The 25,335-nt window shown below is 46.6% G+C and overlaps 1 protein-coding gene and 1 long non-coding RNA gene across 3 annotated transcripts in view; one reads left to right on the top strand and one right to left on the bottom strand.

The window, feature by feature from the left end:
* Positions 1 to 11,770: 11,770 nt before the first annotated feature.
* LOC125739664 (uncharacterized) lies at positions 11,771 to 21,186 on the bottom strand. Its single transcript, XR_007397231.1, has 3 exons — positions 21,111 to 21,186; positions 13,530 to 13,777; positions 11,771 to 12,621 (listed from the first exon to the last, which is right to left on the bottom strand). It is a non-coding gene; the product is annotated as an uncharacterized LOC125739664 (long non-coding RNA).
* The window catches only part of myripb (myosin VIIA and Rab interacting protein b), a 73,901-nt gene continuing 66,324 nt past the window's right edge, over positions 17,759 to 25,335 (top strand). Inside the window, exons 1-2 of one of the 2 annotated variants that reach the window (XM_049009882.1) lie at positions 17,759 to 17,916; positions 23,380 to 23,555. In XM_049009882.1, coding sequence (XP_048865839.1) covers positions 17,856 to 17,916; positions 23,380 to 23,555 — 237 coding nt within the window. In that variant the 5' untranslated portion in view covers positions 17,759 to 17,855. Of the gene's footprint in view, positions 18,155 to 23,379; positions 23,556 to 25,335 lie in introns of both variants that reach the window. The other variant, XM_049009883.1, reaches the window with a different exon arrangement.

Below are 25,335 nucleotides of genomic sequence, written 5' to 3'. Positions count from 1 at the left end.
ACAAGGCAAACAGGTAAGACCAGGACTTAAATACACAAGACTGATTGAAAGCAAACGGACACAGCTGGGTACAATCCGGGAAACACACGTGGGTAATCAGGGGGCGTGGCACACACGAGGAGCGGACGAGCCGGGCATGACACATTCCCTGTGCCTCCACTGCCTTATTCAAAATGTTTATTCTTAAAAACTCAGTATTAATGTTAATTTTTTATGGCTGTATCTGCCTACAATACTTACATTAGAACCCAATTTAAACAGCCTGTGTAGAAACAAGTAGTATTTAAGACCTAAACAGTTTATGCAATAGCCTAAAAAGGCCATTTAAGGTCTAGAAGCTACAAATCCAGACCAAAATTTTGTTTCTACCCAATTGGATGAAAATAGAGTCACAGATTACTCACCTGGTTGGTAGAAACAAAATCTTGGTCTGGGTTTGTAGCTTCTGGATCCAAAATTCCTGACACTGATAGCCTGGCATATATTTTCTGTAAATCAGGAGCCCAAAGAACAGCCTGGGTTATAATTATGAAGGTTATAAGTATTACTGGAGATAAGTATTACTTCCAAAACAGACCTGTATGTAACTCCTGTTAGAGAGAGCAGTAAAACTGAATGTGCACTTTGACCTTTCCACATGGTCTAGAAAATCAGACCTAAATTATTTAATTTGAATATACTTTAAAACAAATTGGGCAGAAAATAATTTTTTGTTTGATATATAATATACTGGTACATATTAGTCATATACTCATATACTATATATATATATATATATATATATATATATATATATATATATATTAAAAATTTCAGGCATCCATCTTCCATGATTGTTTGTCATGGTGTAACCGGTCCTGTCCACAAGAGCGCTCTGGACGGCATCCCGTTTCAGACAAGCTGTTAGATATCAGTCATCATTCTTGCTAATTGCTGTGCACTTCAAACGATGACCGAAAGGCCTGACTGCCTTCTCAGGTTTCACCGTTTGTTCAGCTGACGTGTCCGTGTGAAGTGCCCTCTTCACCTGGCCCGCCGGGCTCACTGTTTACTGAAGCTGGCTGGGTTATTACCCCGCGCAGCAGGACGTCAGAACATCTTCTCCAGGGATTTCAGTCCTCCGGAGTCTGTACTGGTGCACCATCTGCTGCCTGTGTGCTTTACGCCTTCAGGAGCCTGGGCACCAGCCGATTCGGTCGGCGTCGGCTCAGCATGGGTACAAATTACATTCTGGGTGAGAGGGAACGAAAATCACACACACATCCTGGAGCCGTTTCCAATCGCGAATCCTCCCCCGCCTCGCACTTGTAGATCCTGGGCATCTTGTGCCCTCGCAGTAATATGCTTACATAAATGCACAGGTACAATATCGAGATCTATAAACTGCCACTGAGGCGATGCTTCAACTTCGTGAGGTTAAAACTAGGTCATCGATGCATCCGTTCACCTTGCGTAACCACTTATCCAATGCAGGGGCAGGATTAGCCTGGAGTCTGTGCCAGGAAGCACAGGGCGCCAGGCAGGGGACACCCTGGACATGATGCCAGTCCATCACAGGGCAACAGGCAGGGGGACACCCTGGACATGATGCCAGTCCATCACAGGGCACCAGGCAGGGGGACACCCTGGACATGATGCCAGTCCATCACAGGGTTCAAGGTAGGGGGACACCCTGCATGAGATGCCGGTCCATCACAGGGCAACAGGCAGGGGGACACCCTGGACAGGATGCCAGTCCATTACAGGGTTCAAGGCAGGGGGACACCCTACATGAGATGCCGGACCATCACAGGGAACGAGGCAGGGGACACCCTGGATGAGATGCCGGTCCATCACAGGACATGAAGTAGGGGAATACCCTGCATGAGATGCCGGTCCATCACAGGGAACGAGGCAGGGAACACCCTGGATGAGATGCTGGTCCATCACAGGACATGAAGTAGGGGAATACCCTGCATGAGATGCCGGTCCATCACAGGGAACGAGGCAGGGAACACCCTGGATGGATGCCAGTCCAATCTAGTACAAGAGTTGTGCATGTAACTTAAATAACTTTTGTCCTGTAACTCATCTAAACCATCCTCTGTAATTTCTCTGAAGTTCAGATGACTGTAACATTGTTCATTTTGCCTGAACTAAATTACTGTTCTCTGCTCCCCAGGCTAAACCAGTAACTAATCTTTAAATTAGAAGCCCCTGTCTGTTTCAACATATCATCAGTTGTCAAAAATTAACATCAAAGTTCTGTCCCCAGGCTGATCGCTGGCTACCAGCCAATGCCCGTAGCTGGCGAAGAATCCAGAAAACTAGCCCAGCAATTGTACTTCATGCAGTGCGTATAAAAATGAGGGCTTGATACGAAGGCATGTTTTCCTGCTATAAATAGACAGAGTTTGCGCTGTAGGCACCAGCTGTGATCGACAATTCTGGTGTGACCCGGGATGAAGAGGAAGCCCAGCGTGGAGGTGCGGCAGATCTTTCAGCGGCGCAGGTGGATCAGGTCCCGGGAATGTCGCTCATGCCTCTCGTTAAGACGACCTTTAAATAGCAGTAAGAGACGGGAGACGGGAGACAGTCGACGCTGAGTGGTAGAGCGTCACAGGCAGAGAGGCTCCTGTGGGTGTCTTTGTTTGTGTGCAGAGATGGTCTCTGCATGGACGGCCTGGGGGACGTCGGAGAGGCGTTAACACCTCTTTAGGTTTGTTACTCTGCTTCTGTCGGTTAAGCAGAGACACGAGAAGGAATGGGAGGAGAGGCCTTTTGATTGAAGCCCCCTCATCGTGATGAAGACCTTGGGGAGGGCGGGGGTGGCGACTGGGAGATGGTGGTTATCCACAAACCTTGGCAGCTTTCCGCACAAAGACACAAAGGCGGGCCTGGTTCCCGATCCGGTACGTCAGCTGGCGCTCGCACTAATGAACTCACAGACCTGTGATGGCTAGGAGAGGTCAGCATACTTAAGCCTAAGACTGAAGCAAAGAGCAGACAAGCGACAGTCCGGATCAGCATCCGTCAGGGGGAAATGTGCCCATTGCAAGACCTGCTGCTTTTCCTTCCTCCTCAGTTAAAATCACCATCTTTCAGCAATTCTTGGCCGAACCACGCAAATGAGAATTAGGGTCAATTCCAGGTCCTACCACACTTTTTCACACCATGAAACTCCCAAGTTGGATGTTTATAGAATGTTTTATGGGTGCAGCTCAATATCTACGTAGTGTCTAGCCCTTTTCTGATTTTTTTTCCCAGATATTTTGTGCAAAAAGAACATACATACTGCAGGCCCACCAATAGGACAGGTGACAAGGATTAGGGATAGACTGTCTGCTGTTTTGGCTGTTCTCCCCCTGTACTGATGCCTGTGTGCCTGTCTTCTGTCTTGGTGCTCTCCACCAGTGTGGTAAAACCAATCTTATACAGCTGGAAACAAATGCCCTGTTCCTCCCTTTACATCGAAACTCCCTCTTAATTCATAAGCATGATAATGTAAGGTCCGCCTGGGTCACATGTGTGTGGAGTTCGCATGTTCTCCCCATGTCGTCGTGGGGTTTCCTCCAGGTACTCCGGTTTCCCCCCACAGTCCAAAAACATGCTGAGGCTAATTGGAGTCGCTAAATTGCCTATAGGTGTGCATGTGTGAGTGGATGATGTGTGAGTGTGCCCTGCGATGGGCTGACCCCCCATCCTGGGTTGTTCCCTGCCTCGTGCCCGTTGCTTCCGGGATAGGCTCCGGACCCCCCGCGACCCAATAGGATAAGCGGTTTGGAAAATGGATGGATGGATGGATGGATAGATAGATGGATAGATAGAAAGAAAATTTTACGTTGGCATGTTGGAACCAACTACGGAAACATGACTGACAAAAGACTAAAAGTAGGGAAAATTTATATTTACTGGTAGACAGTCACTGTTCTTGAACGTATTCGATCAGAGCAATGTATAGTTTAAATATCTGAAGAAGACGACGATGTCATACCATTTAATCAAATCTGCTCTAAGGGTTACCTAGGCAGACCAGGAGACGCCTGTCTCTCTGACGCTCTCCATCTCTTCATGGTCATTTCTGGCCTTGAGAATGATTCCGGACATTCAGTTCCTGCTCAGTGAGTAGATGAACAGTGGGACAGCTCCCGGTGGGTCACGTGACCTGGGAAGGGCCCCAGAAGACCTCCAGTGAATCGCATAACTCCAGCGGGGCAGAGGATTATTGAGGTAAAGATGAACCCCCCTCTGCCTGAGTTCCTGTGGCTGGAAAACAGCCTGATGAGCAAAGCGCAGTGGCCATGACCACACTCTCTGGGACTGAGGCAAATCTGCGTCTGGCGGGTCCCAGAGGAAAGGTCAAAAAGCTAGCCTCAGAATCATACTTAGTCCAATGTGGTCGCATGTCATTTTCTAAGTGTGCTGATTGGTCAGTCTCTCTGTTCGTCGCTCGGGTTTTGAAATCCAAGGTCATTGGCAGCGGAGTCTCCCTCAGCGTCTGAGAGGGGGGGTCGGTGTATGAGCAATGCATGGTGACTCAGTGTTTGCGTGTCCCGGTAATGAGCTCGCGGCTGGCCCCTCTGCCCCCGCCCACACGATTGTAAGCACAGAACAACGGCGATCGCCGGTGCAGCTGGGGAGTGGGGTGGAATGAGGCTGGTGCCAGCCATCCAGAGCGTGGGCTTGAGGTGGAACGCAAGGGGGCAACATCTTGGGATTCATTTCCGACGGGGCTTCCTATTCAGGGGGGTTTGTGTGGGAGCTGGATGAGGGAGATGACGCAGATGGAGATCATTGTTGGGTGACAGCACCGGGGGCTGTGCTCTGAGGTACAGTCTGAGCTGCCCCCCCCCAATCCACACTTTCTATGGGAAATCAGATTATGTTATAGAAGGAACATCAGCAATATGAGACCATAATCTGCAACCTACTTGGTACAACCTTTTACCCAGTTTGACACTGTGATTAAATAAGTGATTAAATTATTCAAGCGATGTTGATAAAACTATACGATAATAATGGTAGGTTCTTTTGTTCTGTGAGATCACCGCTGGGTTGATACAGCATCCTTCAAACTAAATAAGATATATATAATATCTGAAAGGGCTACCAGCTGCTCTGCACTGGGGTTGGTGTGCAGTCAGGTGGTTTGGGGAATAAGGAGCGGTTATAGTGGTCTCTTCTTCACTCCCTCCTGATCCCCACCTTTTATTTCTCTCATGTTACCGTAAAAATTTAGCCTTATAGGTGTCCTGTACCTGTCTTAAATCTGTCTCTGTGCTCATAAATGCCATTTGTGGAGCTCATGCTCTGTGTTTATTGATGTGGCGGAGTGGGATTTGATAAGTTTTACGATGTCCCTGTTCCCAAGGCGACATCCCCACACACAATTCTGATACTGTGTGGAACATCAGCCTCCTTGCTGCTATCCCAGGAGGGCCTGCCTATGAAATTTATGAGGATCTCAGAATAATATCCTCAAGCAAAGCCTTCGTACCAGTGAGAAGGTACCCAGGTCTCAGTTGGACAGGATCGTGTGGATCGGCTGTGTGCCTATTCCGCCTGACTCGTTACCGGCATGTCCGATGGTTTGTTTCAGCACCACCCTTCACCTCTCGTCCTGCCAAGTTAATCTCCACACCCTCCTGAGCAGCGAAATCCCCTCTGACGGGGTGTCAGCGGAGATGTACAGGAAACATAGAAAACTCAATGAATCAAGCTGTTGTATACCATCCCCACATAAAAATGTATTAAACTTATTTTTAAATAATTCACATTATATATTTAATATCTACATTTGGAGTTTTTAGCGAGGTTAAATATATATAAAATGACTGCATTTTCTTCCATATTGCAGTACAGCTGCCTGTGGTTTGTGGATTATCTGTTTTTACCCTCTCATCCAGCTCTACCCCTTCATTTCAGACCAAAGATGCACACCGTCCCGTCCACTCTTACTGCCCCCTGCTGGCTGGACTTGCAGCTAGTTATTATTCAGTCTTTTTTTTAAATATATTTCTCTCATGTTCTGTGCTGTCATAATGTTTATTTTCTTGATATTTCATGATTAAGTCATAATCCTACCCACGGGTAATACAGATATTAAAGGTTAAAAAAAGTGGTCTTAAATGGTGGAGGTTATTGGGAGGGGGGCGTTGGGGGGGTCATTTATGTAAGATTTGAGTCTGATATGGGAGTGAAGGGGGCCTCCTGGTGTTAAGTTTGCTAACAGACTTCGGCGGGGGAGGGGGGCATTTAGTCATTGCTAACAGATGGTTTCAGGGCTTTCAGTCCAGTGGAGAAAACTTTTCTGGGGGCCCCTAAGCGGGCATCACCACGGACACTCAGGTGTCCATGTGATTTAATTAACTGCTCCATTTCTCCAGAGGCAGGGTGGGGCTATGATGATTTCTGGGGCCAAAAGCTATAGCCTAGGATGGCCTGTGCATCAAACCCCTGGGGGAAGCTTAGCTTGATCGCAGTTTTTTGACACTGCACCTAGTTAACATATGCAACTTAACAGTAGCGCAATAAAAAAATCAACAAGAATTTCCCCAGTTCTCTGAAAAGTTCCTGATATCTACTTAGATAGCTAGATGAACACACCATTGGTTCCTGGACTTCTCCTCAGGGGCTTCCCAGCCGTTCAAAGCATCCGTTAAATTTTACCACTAATTCAATTAATTCTCTTAATTAGTTAAATTATTCAATGAGGTATTGATTAGCCAAACACAGTGTGCTTGGAGTCGTGTCAGAAAAAAAAATATCATGTATTGGATGCTTGCTGCACGACCTGAGGGAGTTTATGAGAGCTTTCGAAATGGCTAAGCTGACACGCTTGGAATGACATAAAATCATAGATTTACACCAACATGAAGGTCATTTGAGCATCATTTCCCTTGACTGCTAGGCCCCTTCATTCATGCAGTTCATGTACCCTGGCACAGCTCTGGAAGAATCTGGCCAGACGTTCTGCATTAGTCTTGGAGCTAAAACCTCACACGCAGGAAACGGAAAAAGACCTAGTGCTATCTCTGTAATTTTGCCTGTGTCGCATCCAGTCACTAAACGCATCCATGAAGGAAATAGCACAAAGGCCAATGGAACAGATAATCATGCCTTCAAGAGTCAACCGAAACCTCCACGCTAAGAGGTGACCACTAGCTCCGGACCACACCCGCAGTCACGGCTCTCTGGGTGGTATGTGGCATGCGGATTAGGACGTCGGTTCAAATCCCACAGTCAGCAGAGTTATTTCTTCTCTGGACCCTGAGTAAGACCCTCCTGTAATTTTACCATGTTGCTATGGGCCTGCTGTGGACGAAAGTGACTGATAAATGAATGAACGAAATAACTAGCTTGTGAAAACGAGTAACTGGCTGCAGAGCTGCCTTGTGATGTAGCGGTTTGTCTGCACTGCATTCCAGAGCAGTGGTGGACGTGAATGGCAGACCTGCCTCCATTAGGAAATTAGCTTGGTCCCTATTTAAGTGATGAAGTACTAAAGAGCATTTTAGTGGATTGTCACTTCATTAGCGAGAAGGGAGTTTCTGCAATCTGACAGTGAGGTTTCAGACGGATGAAAAGCTTCGGTCGCTGAATCATTACGAGACCCATTTTTATTGGTCTGATGCCCTGAAAAAGATGCATTGATCTCTAATAACCAGACTAGACAGAAGTAGTGTGAACTTTCCTTCTGGTTACGGTCACCTACCCCAAAATCAAAGTATCCTTTATTGTCATCTTCAGATATACGACGCATGGGTCACACATTGAGGTGAATTATCATTCTTGTTGAACATGGTGCAAATGAGAAGTAATGGTCAGGTCAGAATATAAATATTGAAACCCTGAAGAAAAGGGGAGCTCAAAGCAAGCCAGCACTAACAAAAAAAACAATTGCTATGGCCCTTATGGGTTTTCTGAATTCACAGGGATTGAGCTACAGAAACAGTCCAGGGTCAGTGTACGGTCCCTCTAGAGACTCTTGGGGGCTGCAGTCATCACAGCATTGCCTAATGCCATCCCTTGGGGGAGGATAGGGTCCTGAACAGCGAGCACCACAACCGACGAAGAGAAGGATTCACTCGCCGCTTAAATGCCACCATCATGAACACTGAGCGCTTCCCAGCAGACTGAGGCATGATGGGAAATCCAGGTGGGCATCCGGCTATTGCTGTTCATGGTGTGGAACTTTTAAGCCGTTAGCAGCTTCTTAGTCGTTCCACAGCTGTAATACATCAAGCTAAACATCTGCTTGCCAGGTCAGGCAGGGCAGGCAACTGACTGAGTGGCCAATTACATAATACATTGCAATGACAAATATGCCTAATTTTTATATTTTGTTTTAGTGAAAATGAAAGACTTGTGTCCATGAAATCATATCAAGCATGTGAAATGTTTTAGGGCCCCTGTCACTCAAGGGACCTTGGAGTCTTCTTCTCTCCCCCCCCTCCTTACAGCACCCCTGCTTATGTCTATTAAATTCTTGCTGATATTGTTAATTTAGACTTTGCGCTAGATTTTATCATGTCGGGGGAGGGGGAGTTGGAGGGCACCATGGAGTCGTTTTGCCTAGAGTCCCCAGCGTCCCTAGAAGCACCTCTGAGCAGAGAAGTGAGAAATCTCACTTCAGGTAGTGACACTCCCTGTGTGAGGGTTTTATAGGGGAAAAGAGGACGCTGCCGCCGAATCAGATGCGACGAGACGCTTTTAATCACGAAAAAGGCAGTTCGTTGTCCAGGTCGTAATAACGGAGAACACAGAACATCAAAACCCAAGAAGCTGACAGGATCGTTGTCGTGGGGCAGGCTGGGGTCGGGCGATGTGCGGAGTCGATCTTGGGGCTTGGCAAATCTCGCGGTCAGGGTACGGGTGGGGGTCAGGTGATTCACGTCAGGCGTCAAGGGGGCTGAACAGAACTCGGGGTGTATAAGGCAGAACACAGGTCAGAAAACTCGGAGAGGCAGAAATGGGAAGACACTCAAACTCAGAAAAAACTCCAGAAGATCTCGTATCGGAGTGCAAGATCAGATGGCTGAAATAGTCTCCCTTAATTGGAAATAACCTGCAACAGCTTGCGCTTGGTGGCTGCGCTGAACCCGGAGAAACCAGACAACCCTGTATAGCGGCACAGAACCGCGAGCTGACAGCTTGTTTAAACGGAGAAAGATGGATGAAGGAATCCCCAGAGGCGTGGTCTTCCTGACGTCAGTTGGGGGTCCTCAGGGTCGATTTGTGACACCGTGTTGGTTTGTCAGGCCAGGACATGCAGGTATACATGCTATACAGCATACAGCTAGCCTGCCTGCACCAGAGTCCTTACATCTTCTGTATAGTGCTGCAATCCAGGCTCAAACCAGGGGCATCCTGGCCAGATGCTGGAACAGCTGGCCAGTACCAGGCTGGCCTCACTTCCACAGGAACTGAGCTCTTCATACACGCACCCTCACAGTCAGGTCTTACGCTGTGTCATACTGCAGTAACGCTCTGGAGGATGCAGCTCCAGATCCTGTAGGCCAGGCCTCCCCTGGACACCAGCCGGCATCCCCAGGCCTGCAAGCTGGGCTTCCCCTGGAAGCCTGGCTGCCTTGGGAATCCCCTGAACGTCAGGCTTTGCCAGAGGGGCCCCTGGTGGTCTGGAAGCAAATCGCTGGCTAAAAACACGCATGCATGATGATTATGGCCCAGTCAAGCATTTTACATTTTATTTATTTAGTGGACGTTTATACAGAAAGAGATTTACATTTTTGTGAAGTAGGATCAGTCAGTCCTACACTGATTATATAGTTAAGCATAGGGATTAAGGGCCTGGCTCATGGGCCTGATGGCAGAGACACTGTGTCAATCCTGGGATCTGAGCCAGCCAAAGGTGTAAAGTACAAAAGGACGAAAAATAATATTGCATGCAGAACACCCAGGGTTGCATGATTCTGGGGAAGATTTCAAACAGAATTTTTTTTCCCGCTCAGAATCGAGATCGCGATATTCTCACGATTCTTGAAGCAATATTTTTCTCTCTTTATTATTTTGCGTTATATATTGTCTTTATGAAGATGAAACAAACAATATGTAGATGCACAATATATTAGCTACCACGCTGAAATTGCCATCTAATATTTACACTTTACCAGTATTCAGAGTTAGCTGCAATAGAGCTGCTACTGAATTAATGGCCCTGACTGCACTGGACAATCAGCTGTAGATTATAGTACATTTTACTGAAGTACTTTTAAAACCACACATTTTTTTTTTTTTTTACTATAGTAGTATTTTACTGGATGACTTTTACTTGAGTAACATTTTGGTGTGGTACCTGTAGTTTTACTTACATATGAAAACTGAGGGCTTTTTCTGGCACTGGAGCTGGCGAAGTTCCGATCACAAACATGGCATCTTTACCCCCTGGGCCAAACACCACCCCCACCATAAACAACAAACACAGACAGTGTCCTTGTAGTGGGCTTCATACTCCTACGCTTATGTTAATAATTATCGAGCTCTCTGCCTCTTACCAGTGTCCCGAAATAGCGTGCCGGCCGAGTGACATGAAGTGCTGCTCTCCTTCATTTAATCTCTCATTGCTCTGATTGAAAAAGTGTCTTGGTGCTAGACAGCAATTACGGCGTGTTTCTCCGCAGGCCAGTGTGTGCCCCCGGCTTGACCCGGGGGGATTGTAGGAAGGGCGTCCCATCAATCATGTACTCAGGATTAACTCCTGCATTCCACTGATTGATGACGTGACGACGGCAATTGTCGTACGTTTGAAAGCGTTTGGTGTTGTGAAAGTGCCCAGAAAGGGGTGCATTAAGCAGTGTAACCGCGACTCATCGGGAGGGGGAGTGGGGAGTGTAGGGCAGAGGGAGACCCCGGTGACGTGCATATCTGTAAGGGCGGCTGGATCTTTTTACCCAGAATGCTGCACTTCCTCATGGTGAAACAGCAGCCTTACTTTTACATTTCAATGCTGGGCCCCTCAGCAGATATTCAATCCGGGTCATTTTCAGTAGAAATGTTCCTTTAAACAGCCTGTTTTGATCTGTTAGGCCCTTTTGACTGTGAGTTATGTGCTTTCCCCTTGTGAGGATATTCTGTGCTCACTGGCCATAATGAGAGAAAGCTTAGATCAAACATAACCAGAACGTACTAATTGAAATAGCGCCTAGACAGTACCGTTCAGTCTCATAAGGGTAGTACAGTCATGTACTTTATACTGTTTTGTAATCCATAATCATCTTTAAAATGGTTGATAAATGAGAATTATACAAGACTCTGGGAGCAATTACAGGTCTAACGTAACCCGTTCCTGAGAAAACGGTACGTGTTGCCATGGCAGTGAACTTGGGCTCGCAGAAGCAGTAGTTCTGGAGGACGTTACTCTATGAGAGGGAGTACAGAACAAGAGGACTAGACGGTGATCGCTGAATGTCTAATAAGGATACAGACACAGAGGATGGATGATGTGTCAGGTTCAGCTCAGAAGATCTGACAGATATTTTGATGGAATCCATAAATCTAGGAGGCTCTGTGCTGCAGAGCTTAACCAACGCTGGTTCACCAAGGTCTGAACACCAAAGCAAGTTTGAGTCTCATACTTTTTTAAAAAACACATTGAGACAAGAAATCAGTCGGAGGAAGAACTTTAGATAATGATTGGATAATGAATTACTTAAATAATGAATTAGTTTTTTTGGCCTGACTTATTACATTATTATAACACCTTGGAGAATCTTTCATGCATGTCTGCTATAGCTGGTCCTTCACAGAGGAGATTCCTTAGCTCAGTGGTAGAAAAGATGTTTGAGGCCCAGCAGGACGATATGCGAATTTTCAGAGTGACTTTTTTATTTTTAAAATGAAGACCTGAAGGAATTCTGGGACTTCGGGGCCCAGCAGTGATAGTTTTCTTTCATCAGACTCTTGGCTTGGTGAAAGATAGGGCTTGGGGGAGCCAGGAACGGTAACGGTATGAAGGAGTGATGCAGGGCAGTGAAATATGAGCAAGCCGATGTCCCTCCCATAAAATCCACATGAATCTGACAGAAAATACCTCTCCCTCTGTACCAGGATCAGCCCTCTCTGTTGCATATAAATGGTGGCTAAATGTCTGGCAGCAGGACAGCAGTGACCTTGATTAATCACCACGGTGTTGTCAGCTGCTTTTAAAGGTCATTTTAAATGCAAAAAAAATGTGCCATCAAATTTAGATTCAGCTGCCGGTTAAATTCCCATGACACGTCCCCTACACCTGTTATCTCGAGAACAGCGAACCATCTGAATTGCTACAGTAAAAATCATTGGATGGATAGTGGATGGAATACTTAACCCCAATGGGATATTCTGAACAGTTTAGCTGCTGATTCTTAGCTGTCTTCAAAAACAAGTTAAGTGTTTATATACTATTTGTATGTTGTACCGTTTTTCAAGGCCTGACTCGCCTTGCATTAGTCATTTATGGCTTGGATTTTAAGCCTTTATTTAAAAGAATACTAATAATCCATCTGGGCGTTCTGCACCTGGCCACTCAGCAGATCTCCACCTGTGGGTGGCACATCTTCTTCAGGTGGGTTCTCATTTATGCCAGTCAGGGATCCTCAGTGAAGCGTAGGAGCTCACTCCAGTCAGCCGACCTTCAGAAGCTAACTGCAGCATGAGATGGGAGACATAACTAACTGACAGGTGTACTATTGTACTCTACAGATGCTACATGAATACACTTGAGTATGCATAGATACTACAGCAATATATTTGAGCATGCATAGTTACTATACTAATATACTTGAGTATGCATAGATACTACACTAAGATAATTCAGTATACTGTACATAGATACTACACTAATATTCTAAAACATGCATATACTGTATACTGCACTAATATACTAAAACATGCATATACAGTATACTGCACTAAAATGTTTGAGCATGCATAGATGCTACAATAATATGTAGTAATATACAGATGCTCCTCTACTTACGAACTTTCAACTTACGAACTTTCTAACATACAAACAAAGAGGACTGTAAGTCCAAATTGTGTACATTGGGCTCCCTTTTCCTGTCTGCAACATCAGTTTTTTTTCTGCATGCCAATTCTAGGTAGTACGACTTCTGGCCGCTACTCCCGCCGTGCAGTAGCGTAGCGTGCGTACTCCCAACATCCTAGTTCTTTGTACTTGTGTATACCTTTAAAATGATGTTGAATAACGACTTACGAACATTTCAAGTTACGAACTGCCATTCAGAAAGTATCTCGTTCGTAAGTAGAGCAGCGTCTGTACTTGAGTATGTACTTGAGTAAATATATCAACTTGAAGGGCTCAGGTTTGATTGCCAAAAGGGGCCTTGATGTTGTACCTCTTTGAAAAGGTGCAGTACCAGCCAAAAGTCAGGACACACCTGCTCTTAATGCATTTGTCACTATTGTAGCTATACCTTATAGTAAAAGGTGTTAAGGCCGTAATATAATGCATATCAAAAACTGCAATGACCAAGAAAAGTGGTCAACATCTCAAAATTTTCTGATTTTACACTTTTCAAAACAGCCCCCACCTTTTGCTTCAATGACAGCATTGCAGACTGTTGGCCCAGAGTCCTGGAAGAGTTTCCACAAGTTCAGGGCACAAGTCAGCTGTGTTGCCCTTCCTCTTCAATCCAACTCATCCAAAACCTTCTCCATAGGGTTTAGGTTGGGGGGATTGTAGGGACCAGGTCATCTGTCACAGCACTCCATCTCTTTATGTATTCACAAGATAATACTTACTACCCAACCTTGAGGTGTGCTTAGGGTCACCAGGCTTCTGTAAAGGAAACGACAATGGCAGTTTACGATGAGGTCTATTAGCTGGTATAGAATTGAGAGGCTGATTAATCAAATTCAGAGCGGGGTTGAATGCTGGAAGGGGTGCAGAATCCGGGACAGACTGACGTGACTTGCTTAATATTCTTCTCTAAATGATTGCAGACTGCAAATCTCTTACTCTTCCCCTAAGGCATGCAATTCAAATATATGTGTATATTGCAATGGGAAATGGAAAAATTCTGCCTGTGAACGTAATAGCAGCCAATTTTTTATTTATTTATTTTTGCAATGCAATCTCCTTTAGTTAAGAACTGGTCAAAGTTCTTCCAAACATTTAAGGAATTATGATCAGCTCGTTAACCAGGACAAGCGGTTAGAAGATGAATGGATGGTTTATGACCAGTTCCATCTTGTTCTAATTTGCAGCAGGTTTGATCTCATACAGTATCCATAAACTCTCAATTATGTGTTGAGGACTGCGGTCATCTGGATGCCATCAAAGGAAGAAGTTGGAGTAAGACAGGGTACATCCCAAATGGGAACAGAGTCCTTCTCCTCGTATTCCCATGCTAAGGATAATCTACCCCAAACAAACGCGGGAAGAAGATGTAAACAAACCTAAAAAGAAAGTGGTTTCACTCTACTCGTCCTAAAGCTTCCTGAACGTTCATCCCTGCATAATGAACCACCTCACTCTATAAACAATGTCCTGTCATACATTTGTGAGATACCCTCCCATCATTTAAAGCACAGCGTGATGTATTTATGTCAGGCATGCATACTGAATGCGCTTTAACAGGGGTTCGTAGCAACAGGCATGAATTAGATCCAGGTGTCTCAGATATCAGGTGGAAGCCATTAGTGCTGGAGGGCAGGTGTGCAAACAGACCCCAGTCCAGGAAAAAAACAAAAGAAGCTCAACATTGTTCTGTGACTCCATCCTCCTAGCTGTTGGAAATGGGCTCAGGTAGGGCTGGATGCACTGTTCTTAAATTAAATTGTTTTTTTTTTATTTATTGGTTAACCCACAAAGTAAAAATGCTCAATAGTGAACAGGAACAGTAACATATGGAAGTGAACCTAAGGGCCCATTAATGGTTAAACCCCCCCCCCTCCCCCCACTTGTCTCAGAATCAAGACAAGAACCTGTGTCTGAGTGGTCTGAGTATTTAAATGGTCTCCCTCCACACAAATAATAATCGTCTAATGACAATCTATGTGCAAAATTTTGCAATGAGCACAGTATTCGCCTTTGCGTATGTAATTTTTGTCTGAAGAAAGTAATTAAGTCAAGCAATTTTTTGGTTGACTCACTGCTTTAGATATTTCTGGTAATTCTGTAAGTTTCAGTGCCTGAGCTCATCAAAAATAAATCTGTTCCAGATCTTGGCCACAGTCAGCCTGTGGGCCAGATCCGAAACCTGCCTGTTTCTTTTTTAATGGAACAAGTACCTTACCTGAAAAACTGTGAAGTGTTGGTCTCCTCCTGTCTAAATGCCAGCAGACATGTCCATGGATGTCCTCTGTGCTCACTTCCACCTTTAAATGGCTTCATTCACCACTTGCACTAAATCTATTTATCCACTGTTTCCCAGTCCGCTTCTCGGGGACTTCCACATTTTTGCTCCCCCCGAGCTCCCTGCCAGACAATCCACATTTTTGCTCCCCCCGAGCTCCCTGCCAGCCAATCCACATTTTTGCTCCCCCCGAGCTCAATGCCAGACAATCCACATTTTTGCTCCCCCCGAGCTCCCTGCCAGCCAATCCACATTTTTGCTCCCCCCGAGCTCCCTGCCAGCCAATCCACATTTTTGCTCCCCCCGAGCTCCCTGCCAGACAGTTCATATTTTTAATCCCTCCCAGCTCCCGGGAGCAGAAACGTGGAATGTCTCTGGGTCCTCGAGGACCGGATCAATGCTTCCTTGCTCATTCTGGGGTCTCTTGCTTGTTAGGGATCATGGTCCTGTTTAATCGAGCTGCTTTGAGTCCGGCAGTCTGTCTGGTGTTTCCCTGGCTCTCCTACGAACAGTGCTCCCATGCTTGCATGGTGATTCCTGCCTGCCTGGGTGAGTATAGCCCAGCCGTTCCCTCTGCATACCTAATTGCCAGTGGCCCTGGGCCTGTCAGCACTGACTACTTGGCATTCATCCTGTTTAGAGTTAAAGCCCAAAAGCCTGACCGGGATAATGCCTGTCTGTATGTGGCGTGGAGTGGAACTGGTGGTCTGTGCTCAATATCCAGGGTTTCTGTTTTAATTCTACTAATGGTCTTTTTCATATGTCTGCAAGGGGCTCCTGCTTGGTTTGTAGGCTGAACAGATCCACAGCACATGGTGGCTGGCTGGAATGGGGGCTTTATTTTACTTACAAACTAAATAATAGCTAGTGAGTCAGAAGATCATCGCTGGCTGGATGATTAGCAGAACACACTGCTCCTGCATCTACTTAACATGGAACGTGTTCATTTAATATTTAGTGTAGTGACTGTCTGTCAAACCTCAGGGGCTAAGTGGTGATAAACACAGGCAGGGAGAGTGCAGGAAGCCCAGCTGGGAAAGAGCATGAAGATATGGACAGGCGAGGCAAAGGCGACACATTGAGAACTGAAAGAACAGGCAGGCGTGCTTGTAAGGGGAAGGGGGAGGTGACGATTCCAAGGGTCCCTGGAAGATCATCGTATTGGTCTGTGTTGAAGACCCAGTGTGATGCTTTCATGGGACCCAGAACCTCTGGTGATGCCCTTGGAAACAGGTAATAACCATTTTGCCTGGTAACCACAGCAGACCTTAGCAAAGCGGTATTCAAACTTTGCTTGACAGCCCCCCCCCCGGGCTGATATACTTGTTCTGATCCCTCCTCACCCACCCACCCACATGCAGGCACGCACACACAAACCGGTGTTCCAGATATGTCATCATATCTTATTTTTCCTGCTTGTTTTATGTGTTGCTTTGCCATTACATTTCCTTGTAGCTCTGCTAAAAATTCCTCCCTCTAAGTATGTCAGGATTAACTGAGCAGCTTGCAGCTTTCCCACTGTAAACTTTCGTTACATTTCTAGACCATGCCTAATTTGTTAGCATCATATATGACATGATACACAATAATATAATGTGTAATGGCATATAATGTGTTAACATTATTTTTCGTATTTCTGAAGTTTGCAAATTTTAAATAGATATGCCCCCAGCTCAACCACCCTCCCCCCCCCCCCCCACAATTCCATTTCCCCCCACTTGTGGCTCCCGTGCAACTTGAAATCCTCTGCCTTAGTGTGACTTAAATGTGCCCTAATATTCCGTGCAAACAGCCACACCCTGCTTGATTGGTTGGCTAGCTTGATTAGCCTGGCACCGAGATGAAGGCAGATTTGAGCATGAGGTGGGAATCTGTTTACTAATATGTCAACTACATTTAGCTGCATAGCTAATGGAATACCATGGCAGCTTATATATTGAGAAGTTTAGGTTAAGTACCATACCTTGGTATTTGAGTTACTAGCCTTATATTTATTCTGTAATCACTGCAGAACTGCTGTACCTATCCATGATCCGAAACATAGAGATGGACAGGGGATTTCTTTAGTGAGCGGGCGCGTTAAACATTTGGAGAAATTTAAGTTATCGTGTGCGCCGTTTAGTGTAACTGCGCACGACCGTTTCCCTATAATGAAATAATCCTGAAATACATTACGGGATATTAATAAGGTGCTTAATATAGGCACAGAAGAATTCAGGAATTTCAAGCTCCAGTACTGTTCCGAGTTAATAACGGGCTTATTTTTATACTCGTTCGAAAAACGATTAAGTCAAATTTGCCTTAATCCATGAACCCGGCAAACGGATACTAATCGAAAGGACAAACAGTGACGCATAAAACGAGTAATCGAGTAGCCTTGCCGGTAGAGGAAAGGGTGAATGATCCATTCATAAGGGATCATTCTGCGGCACGGCGCCGCCGCGTCTTGCTGGATGAGAGAAGCGGGCTCGGGTACCGCCGCGTGATTGGCTGCTCGACCGGAGACCTAGGCGCTGCCAGAGGGACGGTCCCGCCGAGCGGATCTCGCCGCCCTGCCTAATGCACAAGCGTCTCCGCCAGGGACCCCGCCACTACCTCCCAGTACATACGGGAGATCGAGGTACGGCTGGCGTTAAACCATGAACCCCGAAGGTGCCGCTTGATGACACCACCGGGACCGGTTGCCTGCCCCCTAACGCCCTCCCGGCTTTGCTGCACAATTCGGACTAAGAGAGGAGACCGAGGTTAACCTAGCAAAAGTTGCAGCTGAACTGAAATAACATTCATCGACCTTCCTGGAAAGGGTACACCTGGCTTGGCGGCTGGCGGCCATCCGGCTTCCGATCGGCTCCTTATACGTAAGTTGTTGTGCTTACATAGCCGGGAGCTTTAACACGCTCCTGCCCTGCCGTGCGCAGCGCACAGTCTGCTTCAGCAGTCTTTACATTTACCTTCTATCATTAAATGCTACCGAGATCAGTGCAGAAAACGATATAAAACACGCTCTCACTTGGGTACGAGTGTGCGGATCCCCCCGCGTCTGTGTGATAAATAATAACGTGGCACAGCACCTTGCGGGCTGCCGAAATAAGCAGCCAGGTGATTGCTGATGGGAACCACGATCGGTGTTGACATCCTGCCTAGAAGGACGGTTTCCCGGCACTGCAATGTTATTCCGTCGCAAAGGAAATAAAACAGCAAGAACCGCTTTCTGCGCCGTGACAGCGGCGGGTTTCCGATTGCGGTGATTTTTAGTCTATCAATGAACGGCGTTACGATCAACAGTGAAACTGGATTTAAAAGGCGCGACAGCGGTGTGTCAACGGATATATGCGTTAAGTTTAATTGCACTCATGCAAAAAGGTTAACGATGAGGCGATATGAGATGCCCGTCGAGGGTCGAAGGTCGTTTTGATGCCACCTCATCCCACCGAAATCTATTAGCAGAAGGGGACGTAGACTAATGCTGCAGGACTCGTTACAAAAAATCCGGGTTTGTATTCACCCATGATGAACACGCGGGTTTTTATGAATGGGCACCTTGGGAGCTGAGGTGTATTTGTGGATGGACAGGCTTGTTAAAAGTTGTACTGGTAACTTGGCGCTCCGTAGTGGGACGTGTTTTTTTCTCACGTTTTATCATTGTGAATTTCACAATGTTCAAGTGTGTGGGGAAAATGTGTCCAGCAGGTGTGTGAAGGGCGATATACAGCTGTGTGGGGAACCAGTGTCACTTATGTTTCATTTTACATATACGTCTTCATTCCCTCTGCTGTTAAATGGAAAACACTATAATAGGCTTCAAATTCAGCTGTCATGTGTGTCCCAGTTCTCTGCAGAAACTCGACTCAGGCGAGCAATAATTGTACTTTATATATAATATATTTTGTTTCTTTTTTGCCTTGTCTTTTTGAAGCCCACAGTGCTGCAAATACATGGCATCTGCGTCGTTTTCCCTGTCCGGACGCGAAAGCGTCTGCTTACTGACCGCTAACAGTGCGTTACTCATGCCTCAGGTTGTCCGAGCGTCCGGTTCGTTAAGACACCCGCTACGATGGGTGTAGCAGGAAGAAAAGGGGCGCAGCGGCATCGGAACGACGTCCGGAGGGAAAGCGGGGCGTTGGGAAGCTGAGCACTAAGTCGGTCACGTGACTCGCCGCCCGGCGCGCCTTTGCTTTAGGATGAACTAGATCAGCGCACCCGCAACCCCGGGCATGAGCCTGCACCAAGCTTAGCCCTTTGGGGCATGAGAAACGTTCATTTCACAGATTACGTACATAAGAGCATTACTAATTACTAGCCACGTACAGTAGGATACCTATTAACCCTAGATACACGGGCTCATAGCAGGGGGTACTTCGCATATGACCCACAGGTCTTTTGGAGAGAAAAACGGGTACCCCTCACTGGGGATTTCCACTGTAATGTGACCATAAAAACTATGTAGGGACGTGAATCCAGAGAAACACACTGCATCTAATCTTAAATAATTATATGCTGAAAGGGAACAAAGTAGAACAAAATAAACATATTAACAAAGTACCGCACAGACTTCGTCACTTACAGAGATGTCTTACCAGAGCATGCATACTGCCCTTAGCCAGCAGCTAAGGTGACGTATGAAGGTGTTTACAGCCAATGGGAGGTGGGATGGGCGGGCCGTAGCTTCTCATTGGCTCATGGAAACTCATTCACCAGTCTGATCCCATTTGTCAATCTGATCGGGGCCGTTTTACAGCCCCTGAGCGTCTTGTGGGGCTGGTGTGAAAGGCTGTCTGCTGCTTATCATTCAGCTCGACTGGCACTCTTGTTTATTTTTTATATTTATTCGTTTGTTATTCACTGTTTATTCCCGCACCTTTCCCCAGTCACCCAACTTGAATACAGTGTGTATTCGCTATAGCAGAGGAGTGTCATAATTTGCTGGTGAGTGAATAATCCCCGATTTGACATATATTTCTGAATACAATCTCATTATGGTTGGAGCCAATGCAGAAAAATTAAGCTACAATACTTAAACAATTTTGAAATGTATCTAGGTGTAGATTTCAGGTCATCATCTGAAACTGGTGTAGGCAGGGTTGGGGGGGGCATGATCCGATCCACATGCCACAGCGTTGGATAAGAGCTGGATGCTCATCAATGAGGCTGGTACTGACCCATCGTGCAGCAGAGTGGTGCAGCGGAAGCGTGCTGGGTCCATAACCCAGAGGTCGATGGATCGAAACCGTCCTCTGCTATGTTGTCTGTCTCTTCCCTGAGCACTGAATTAGCTGCCCCCTGCATGGGGGTTAAATGCAGAGGACCCTTTTTATTGTTGTGCTCTGTGGTGTGTCAACGATGACCACTGATCTTTAAATCTATAGCACTACCTCGCTGGTTCAGAGCTCAGCTATGTTGGACGACTGGCAAGCATGCAGTCAGGCTTGGTTTAGGACAGGCAACCGGAAGGTAAGTCAGATGCGTTATTGTGGTGATGGAAGCCCGGGAGTTAAAACTCTGTTGGTCTCATGAGTGTAACCTCCCATGAGGATTTAAAGCGTCCGGAAGCGGACGATAAGCTTTTGTTTTCTACACAGAAGCAGAGAGCTGGCGGTCCTGCCTCTTTAAAGGTCGATGTCCGGAAATCGGAGTTAAAAACAAAATGTTCTCCAGATCTTCAGCGTTCCTACGTGACCCACCTGTCACCCTGACCTAATTACTCAACCACAACTGGCCCACTGACCCTGAGGTATGAGTGTGTTACCTGAATAAAGGATTTTTTTTCTGGGTTGTGACATTATAAGCTTTTAAAATTAAGGGAAGAAATCTTACCTTTAACTGAGCTTGAAGCCTCAGGTACATTGAGAGCATAAGTGGGTGACTGGCATGCAGCTTTGGAAGATGTCCATGTCCTTATGGGATCTCAGCGCCCCCCCCCCCCCCCCCGCATTGTACAAATATAGCCATGTAAGAGACGGGCGGGGGAAGGGTGAGTGTCCCGGGACGGGGTCAAGTCAGGTCAGAATCCTCCGCCTGCCCACAGTTGAAGATGAAACAATTATCCTGCGTTTTGGTTTCTTACTCTCTATTATAAATACCCCCCCCCTCCCCAAATGAAGTTCTTGTTCCTCCCAGCCATCACATGGAGGAGGGATATATTGCTTTCAGAAAGTCCTTTTTATATTTTTGTCCTTAATTGCACTGCTGTTTGTCCTATTGCCCACCCCCCCCCCCTCCCCATGCGCCTGTCCCCTCCCGTGCAACTGTGGTTTCACCATGTTCTTCCAAGGACATGACGATTAAAATGTGAAATTTAAAACTTCGAAACTGGATGCAGGTCATCAGCGACGAGCCTCACGCTGGATGTACTTAGATCTGCTGGATTGTTGGATCTGCTTTTCCTGACAGCTTCAGCTGATTTCAGCTTGCGGCAGAAACGCTGCCTCTGGGCTTCATAATGCTCTGCCGTTCATTCTGACAGCAGACGGTAGACGTAAGAAGATCTTGCTATGCTCTAAGCTCAGTTCCTTCGTGTTTTGAGTTCTTGGCACTTTCGGTGGGCCGGGACCGTTAACAACATGCCAGCCAAGCGATACACTTTCCTTCCGGTTGAGCTTGGCTTCTTGTTTCACATTTTGGGGTTTTTTTTCGGTGAGGGGAAGGTCACATGACTTTCATTATGGCAGTTGATTCGCTAATCCTGCCCCCTTGTAATGTCTGACAGTATGAATTGATATATTGTGTCCTGGTTCACCGGCAGTAAGCCTGAGCTGACCCTGATCTCTGTCCTGAATTCTCTTCAGGTTATTTATTCTTCTTGCTGAATCACGTCTTTTTGGGTTTTTTTTTTCTGTGTTCTTCCTTTTTGTTTCATTGACCTCATTCCTGCCCAGTCCTCTGAGGGAAAACTGGAGCAGTTCTCCTATCCTTCAGCCTCTATGTTTCAGTCTCTCAGGTCATCGAGTCATTTTCTTATACATGCAATGGCTCCTCCACACCACTAGAGGGCCCAGGTTTAGTGGGTAAATGTTGGGTTGAATGGGAAACGTGTATGTTTGTGGAAATTGCATGTAGGTCTCCCTGACTTTGTGGGGGAAAACGTGCCCAAAAATGAACCATCTGGATGTGCTGCATGACCCACACGCACCATTTGCTACTGCATTAACAGCACTGAAATATGACAGTTCTGTCTAGTCTAAGTTCCTGATCCAGTCACTATTGTTGTTGCCCCCCCAAATTTTCCCACTGTTCTTGTATTAACTGATTTTCTACATGAATTGACTTTAGGAAGTAAATAGTACCGGAGGAGATTGATTCATGAATCAATCATTAACAGGGGTGAGTGGGGGAGAGTGGCTGCCTGTCCACAGTGGGGCCTCCTTCACTGACATGGTCTGAGTAAAGACCCAGCTGTGCAATAGGAGCCACTGCTTCCCTGTGTGAATGAAATGTAATGTTCTATGCCTTTACAAGCCAGGCTCAGTGGGCTGGCGTTCCCATTCTGCGTCATCAGCACCTTCCCCGTCTGTGATTTAGTCGTCATTCCCCCTGTGGGCACCTCCTGACTGTCTGTCATTTATACATCGGCCACCTTCTGCCTACCAGTGTCAGTGTGTTTAAACGTAGGGTTATAAAAAGCGAAAGCTGGCTTGCTATTTGTGTACCGGAGCCCAGGTAGCATGATCTTCACGACTGAGGGGTGATTTATTTTTTTTGGGGGGGGGGGGGGCTGTGGTGTCTTCTTACCCGTGGCAAGCAGCGGGCGGTAAGCATCTTTCCGTCAATTAAGGCATCTTAATGCCGCTTTAATCAGACTAACGTGAAAGCTTTCTGCAGGTTGACAGGTGGCTGATGCACTTTAGATGCGTGTGTGTGTGTGTGTGCGTGTGTGTCGAGCGACTGGCATTTTAGCAAGTCCTTTCAGGAGGCTCATTGTAGTGATGGATGCGCGGGAAGTGTAAACGTCGATATTGTAATGTAAGGCACAAGCGCTGATCCAGTTCTCCTTCTGCTCTGGTGCTGATCCGTCACTCTATCCTCAGTACTTTAAGCCAACTGTCTTCTTTCATCTTTGCCCCGCCCCTACTCTGGTCCCCGCCAGGCTCTGCATCCCCCCTCGGCACCGCCCCCTTCAGAGAACGGCCAATAGAAGACGCCGCCGTGGATGATGGGCAGGAAGCTGGACCTCTCGGGGCTGACGCACAAGGAGGCGGAGCACGTGCTGCAGGTGGTGAAGAGGGACATGATGCTGCGCAAGAAGGAGGAAAAGCGCCTGAGGTGAGCTTCTGGAATCACTAGGGAAGCCCTAATTTACACCATGCTGTCACATGACTCATCATCACTCATTGTGACTACTTAATGTAAACAGTGGTGATTGGCTCAGATTGATTTTGGGACTGCAGGTTTTTAATCTGGACCATAACTCTGTCAGAGTGTCTCAGCGACGGGAGAGTTTTTTTCAGTTTTTTTTTCCAGAATCAATAAAATTTCCCTTTTTCTCATGGGGGTATCCAGGTCAGATTCGCGTTTTGAACACACACGCACGGCCCAGTTCCTCTCAGCACAGGAGAACGTGTCTGACTGAGGCCCGGCCGCCGGATCATGCCTGCTGTCCCCCCTACTTCAGGTTTTAGGCCTTCATAGCAGCTTCATGGTGGTCTTCAGGCTCTTGTGTAAAGTCTATATTTAGGGGATTAGTGACCTGGAACTATGTGCTTCTTACCCGATCCGCACAAATTCTCTGGGAAGGGATGCAGGGAAGCTGACCCATGTTTTGTTTCATATTGTCTTGGCGTTTTCCAGGCACAGCTGACGTGAAGCCAGTTAATCCAATTAGCGAGGAGGATTAGCTTCCAGTGCCTTCCACCGCTGGTTGACCTTCAGTCCTGACGTACACGAGGCTGATCTGATCCGGCTCAAACAGAACTTTCAAAACATTTAACTTCGAAATCTGCTGCTTTTATGCATCCACTGGAGAGCTGTGTGGGGGGGGGGGGGCAAATATGTTGTTTCTGGAACAAATTAAGGTGCAACTGGAAGGGTGTCATGGTTTTTGGCTTGTGATATGTTCCAAAACACAAGGGTACTGCAAATACACCTTCCGCAATCTGCCAGTTTTCCGTAACTGTAGCACCAGGTAGTGGTGACGTGTACATCCACATGGATACGAATTACACAAAGCACTCTGAGTGTTGTCTTGGCCTCTGTGGATCCTGAGGATGTGATGGGGTCAAAGGTCCAATCCATTCATTGCTCTTGAGTCAAATAACAGGATCATAGTGACCCTCGGATCTATCATAGGAAGCAGAGAGCCCAAGTCAGGAAACAGTATGCCTGGCCCCCCATCCTCGGTTGTTCCCTTCCTCGTGCCCATTGCTTCCGGGATAGTCTCCGGAGCCCCCGTGACCCAATAGGATAAGCGGTTTGGAAAATGGATGGATGGAATGTTTTCTGGGTTTCCTGTTTGCTCTTTGCCTTCCATGACTGCCCTCTCTCTGTTGTGACGATGTGACAGGTCATGTGATTTGAAAGTTTGCTGTCATTGGTCCACATAACGATCACCTAGAAAAACACAGAAAAGGTACATTTCTCATAAAGACAGCCCAGCCGCTTTGGCTGTAATTAGTCTGGCATTCTTTCACAGTAAAGCTAAGCTAAGTACAGACAGATTAAGATTGCACAATAATGCCCTTATGACCGTGATTCCTATTTAAAGAACCCTTCTCTGCCTCCTTCACTCTCCTTTTTCCTCTGTCTGACCCCCCGAGACTGAAAAACAGTCATTTGGCGCTGGACCCAGGCAGTCTGTGAAGCATGTTGCTAATTTACGTAGACGGGGCCTTGATGGTGGTCAGTGCAGTGGCTTTGCCAGGGAATGCAGGGACAGTCTGGAAGAAAAAAATGCCATTTTGAGTCATTTTCCTTTGAGGGACGTGGATCCGTGAAGCTGTTTGTGGACCTGTTTCTGTTTGCGGCCGTCTTTGAAGTTCACATGCATGTCTGCTGCAGCTTAGTTTCTAGAAACGCAGCAGGGAACCTCAAAACAAGTGAAGTTTTG

This window comes from Brienomyrus brachyistius, chromosome 4 (genome assembly GCF_023856365.1).
Source record: "Brienomyrus brachyistius isolate T26 chromosome 4, BBRACH_0.4, whole genome shotgun sequence".
Classification (NCBI taxonomy): domain Eukaryota; kingdom Metazoa; phylum Chordata; class Actinopteri; order Osteoglossiformes; family Mormyridae; genus Brienomyrus; species Brienomyrus brachyistius.
This window is presented reverse-complemented; position numbering and strand designations above follow the sequence as displayed.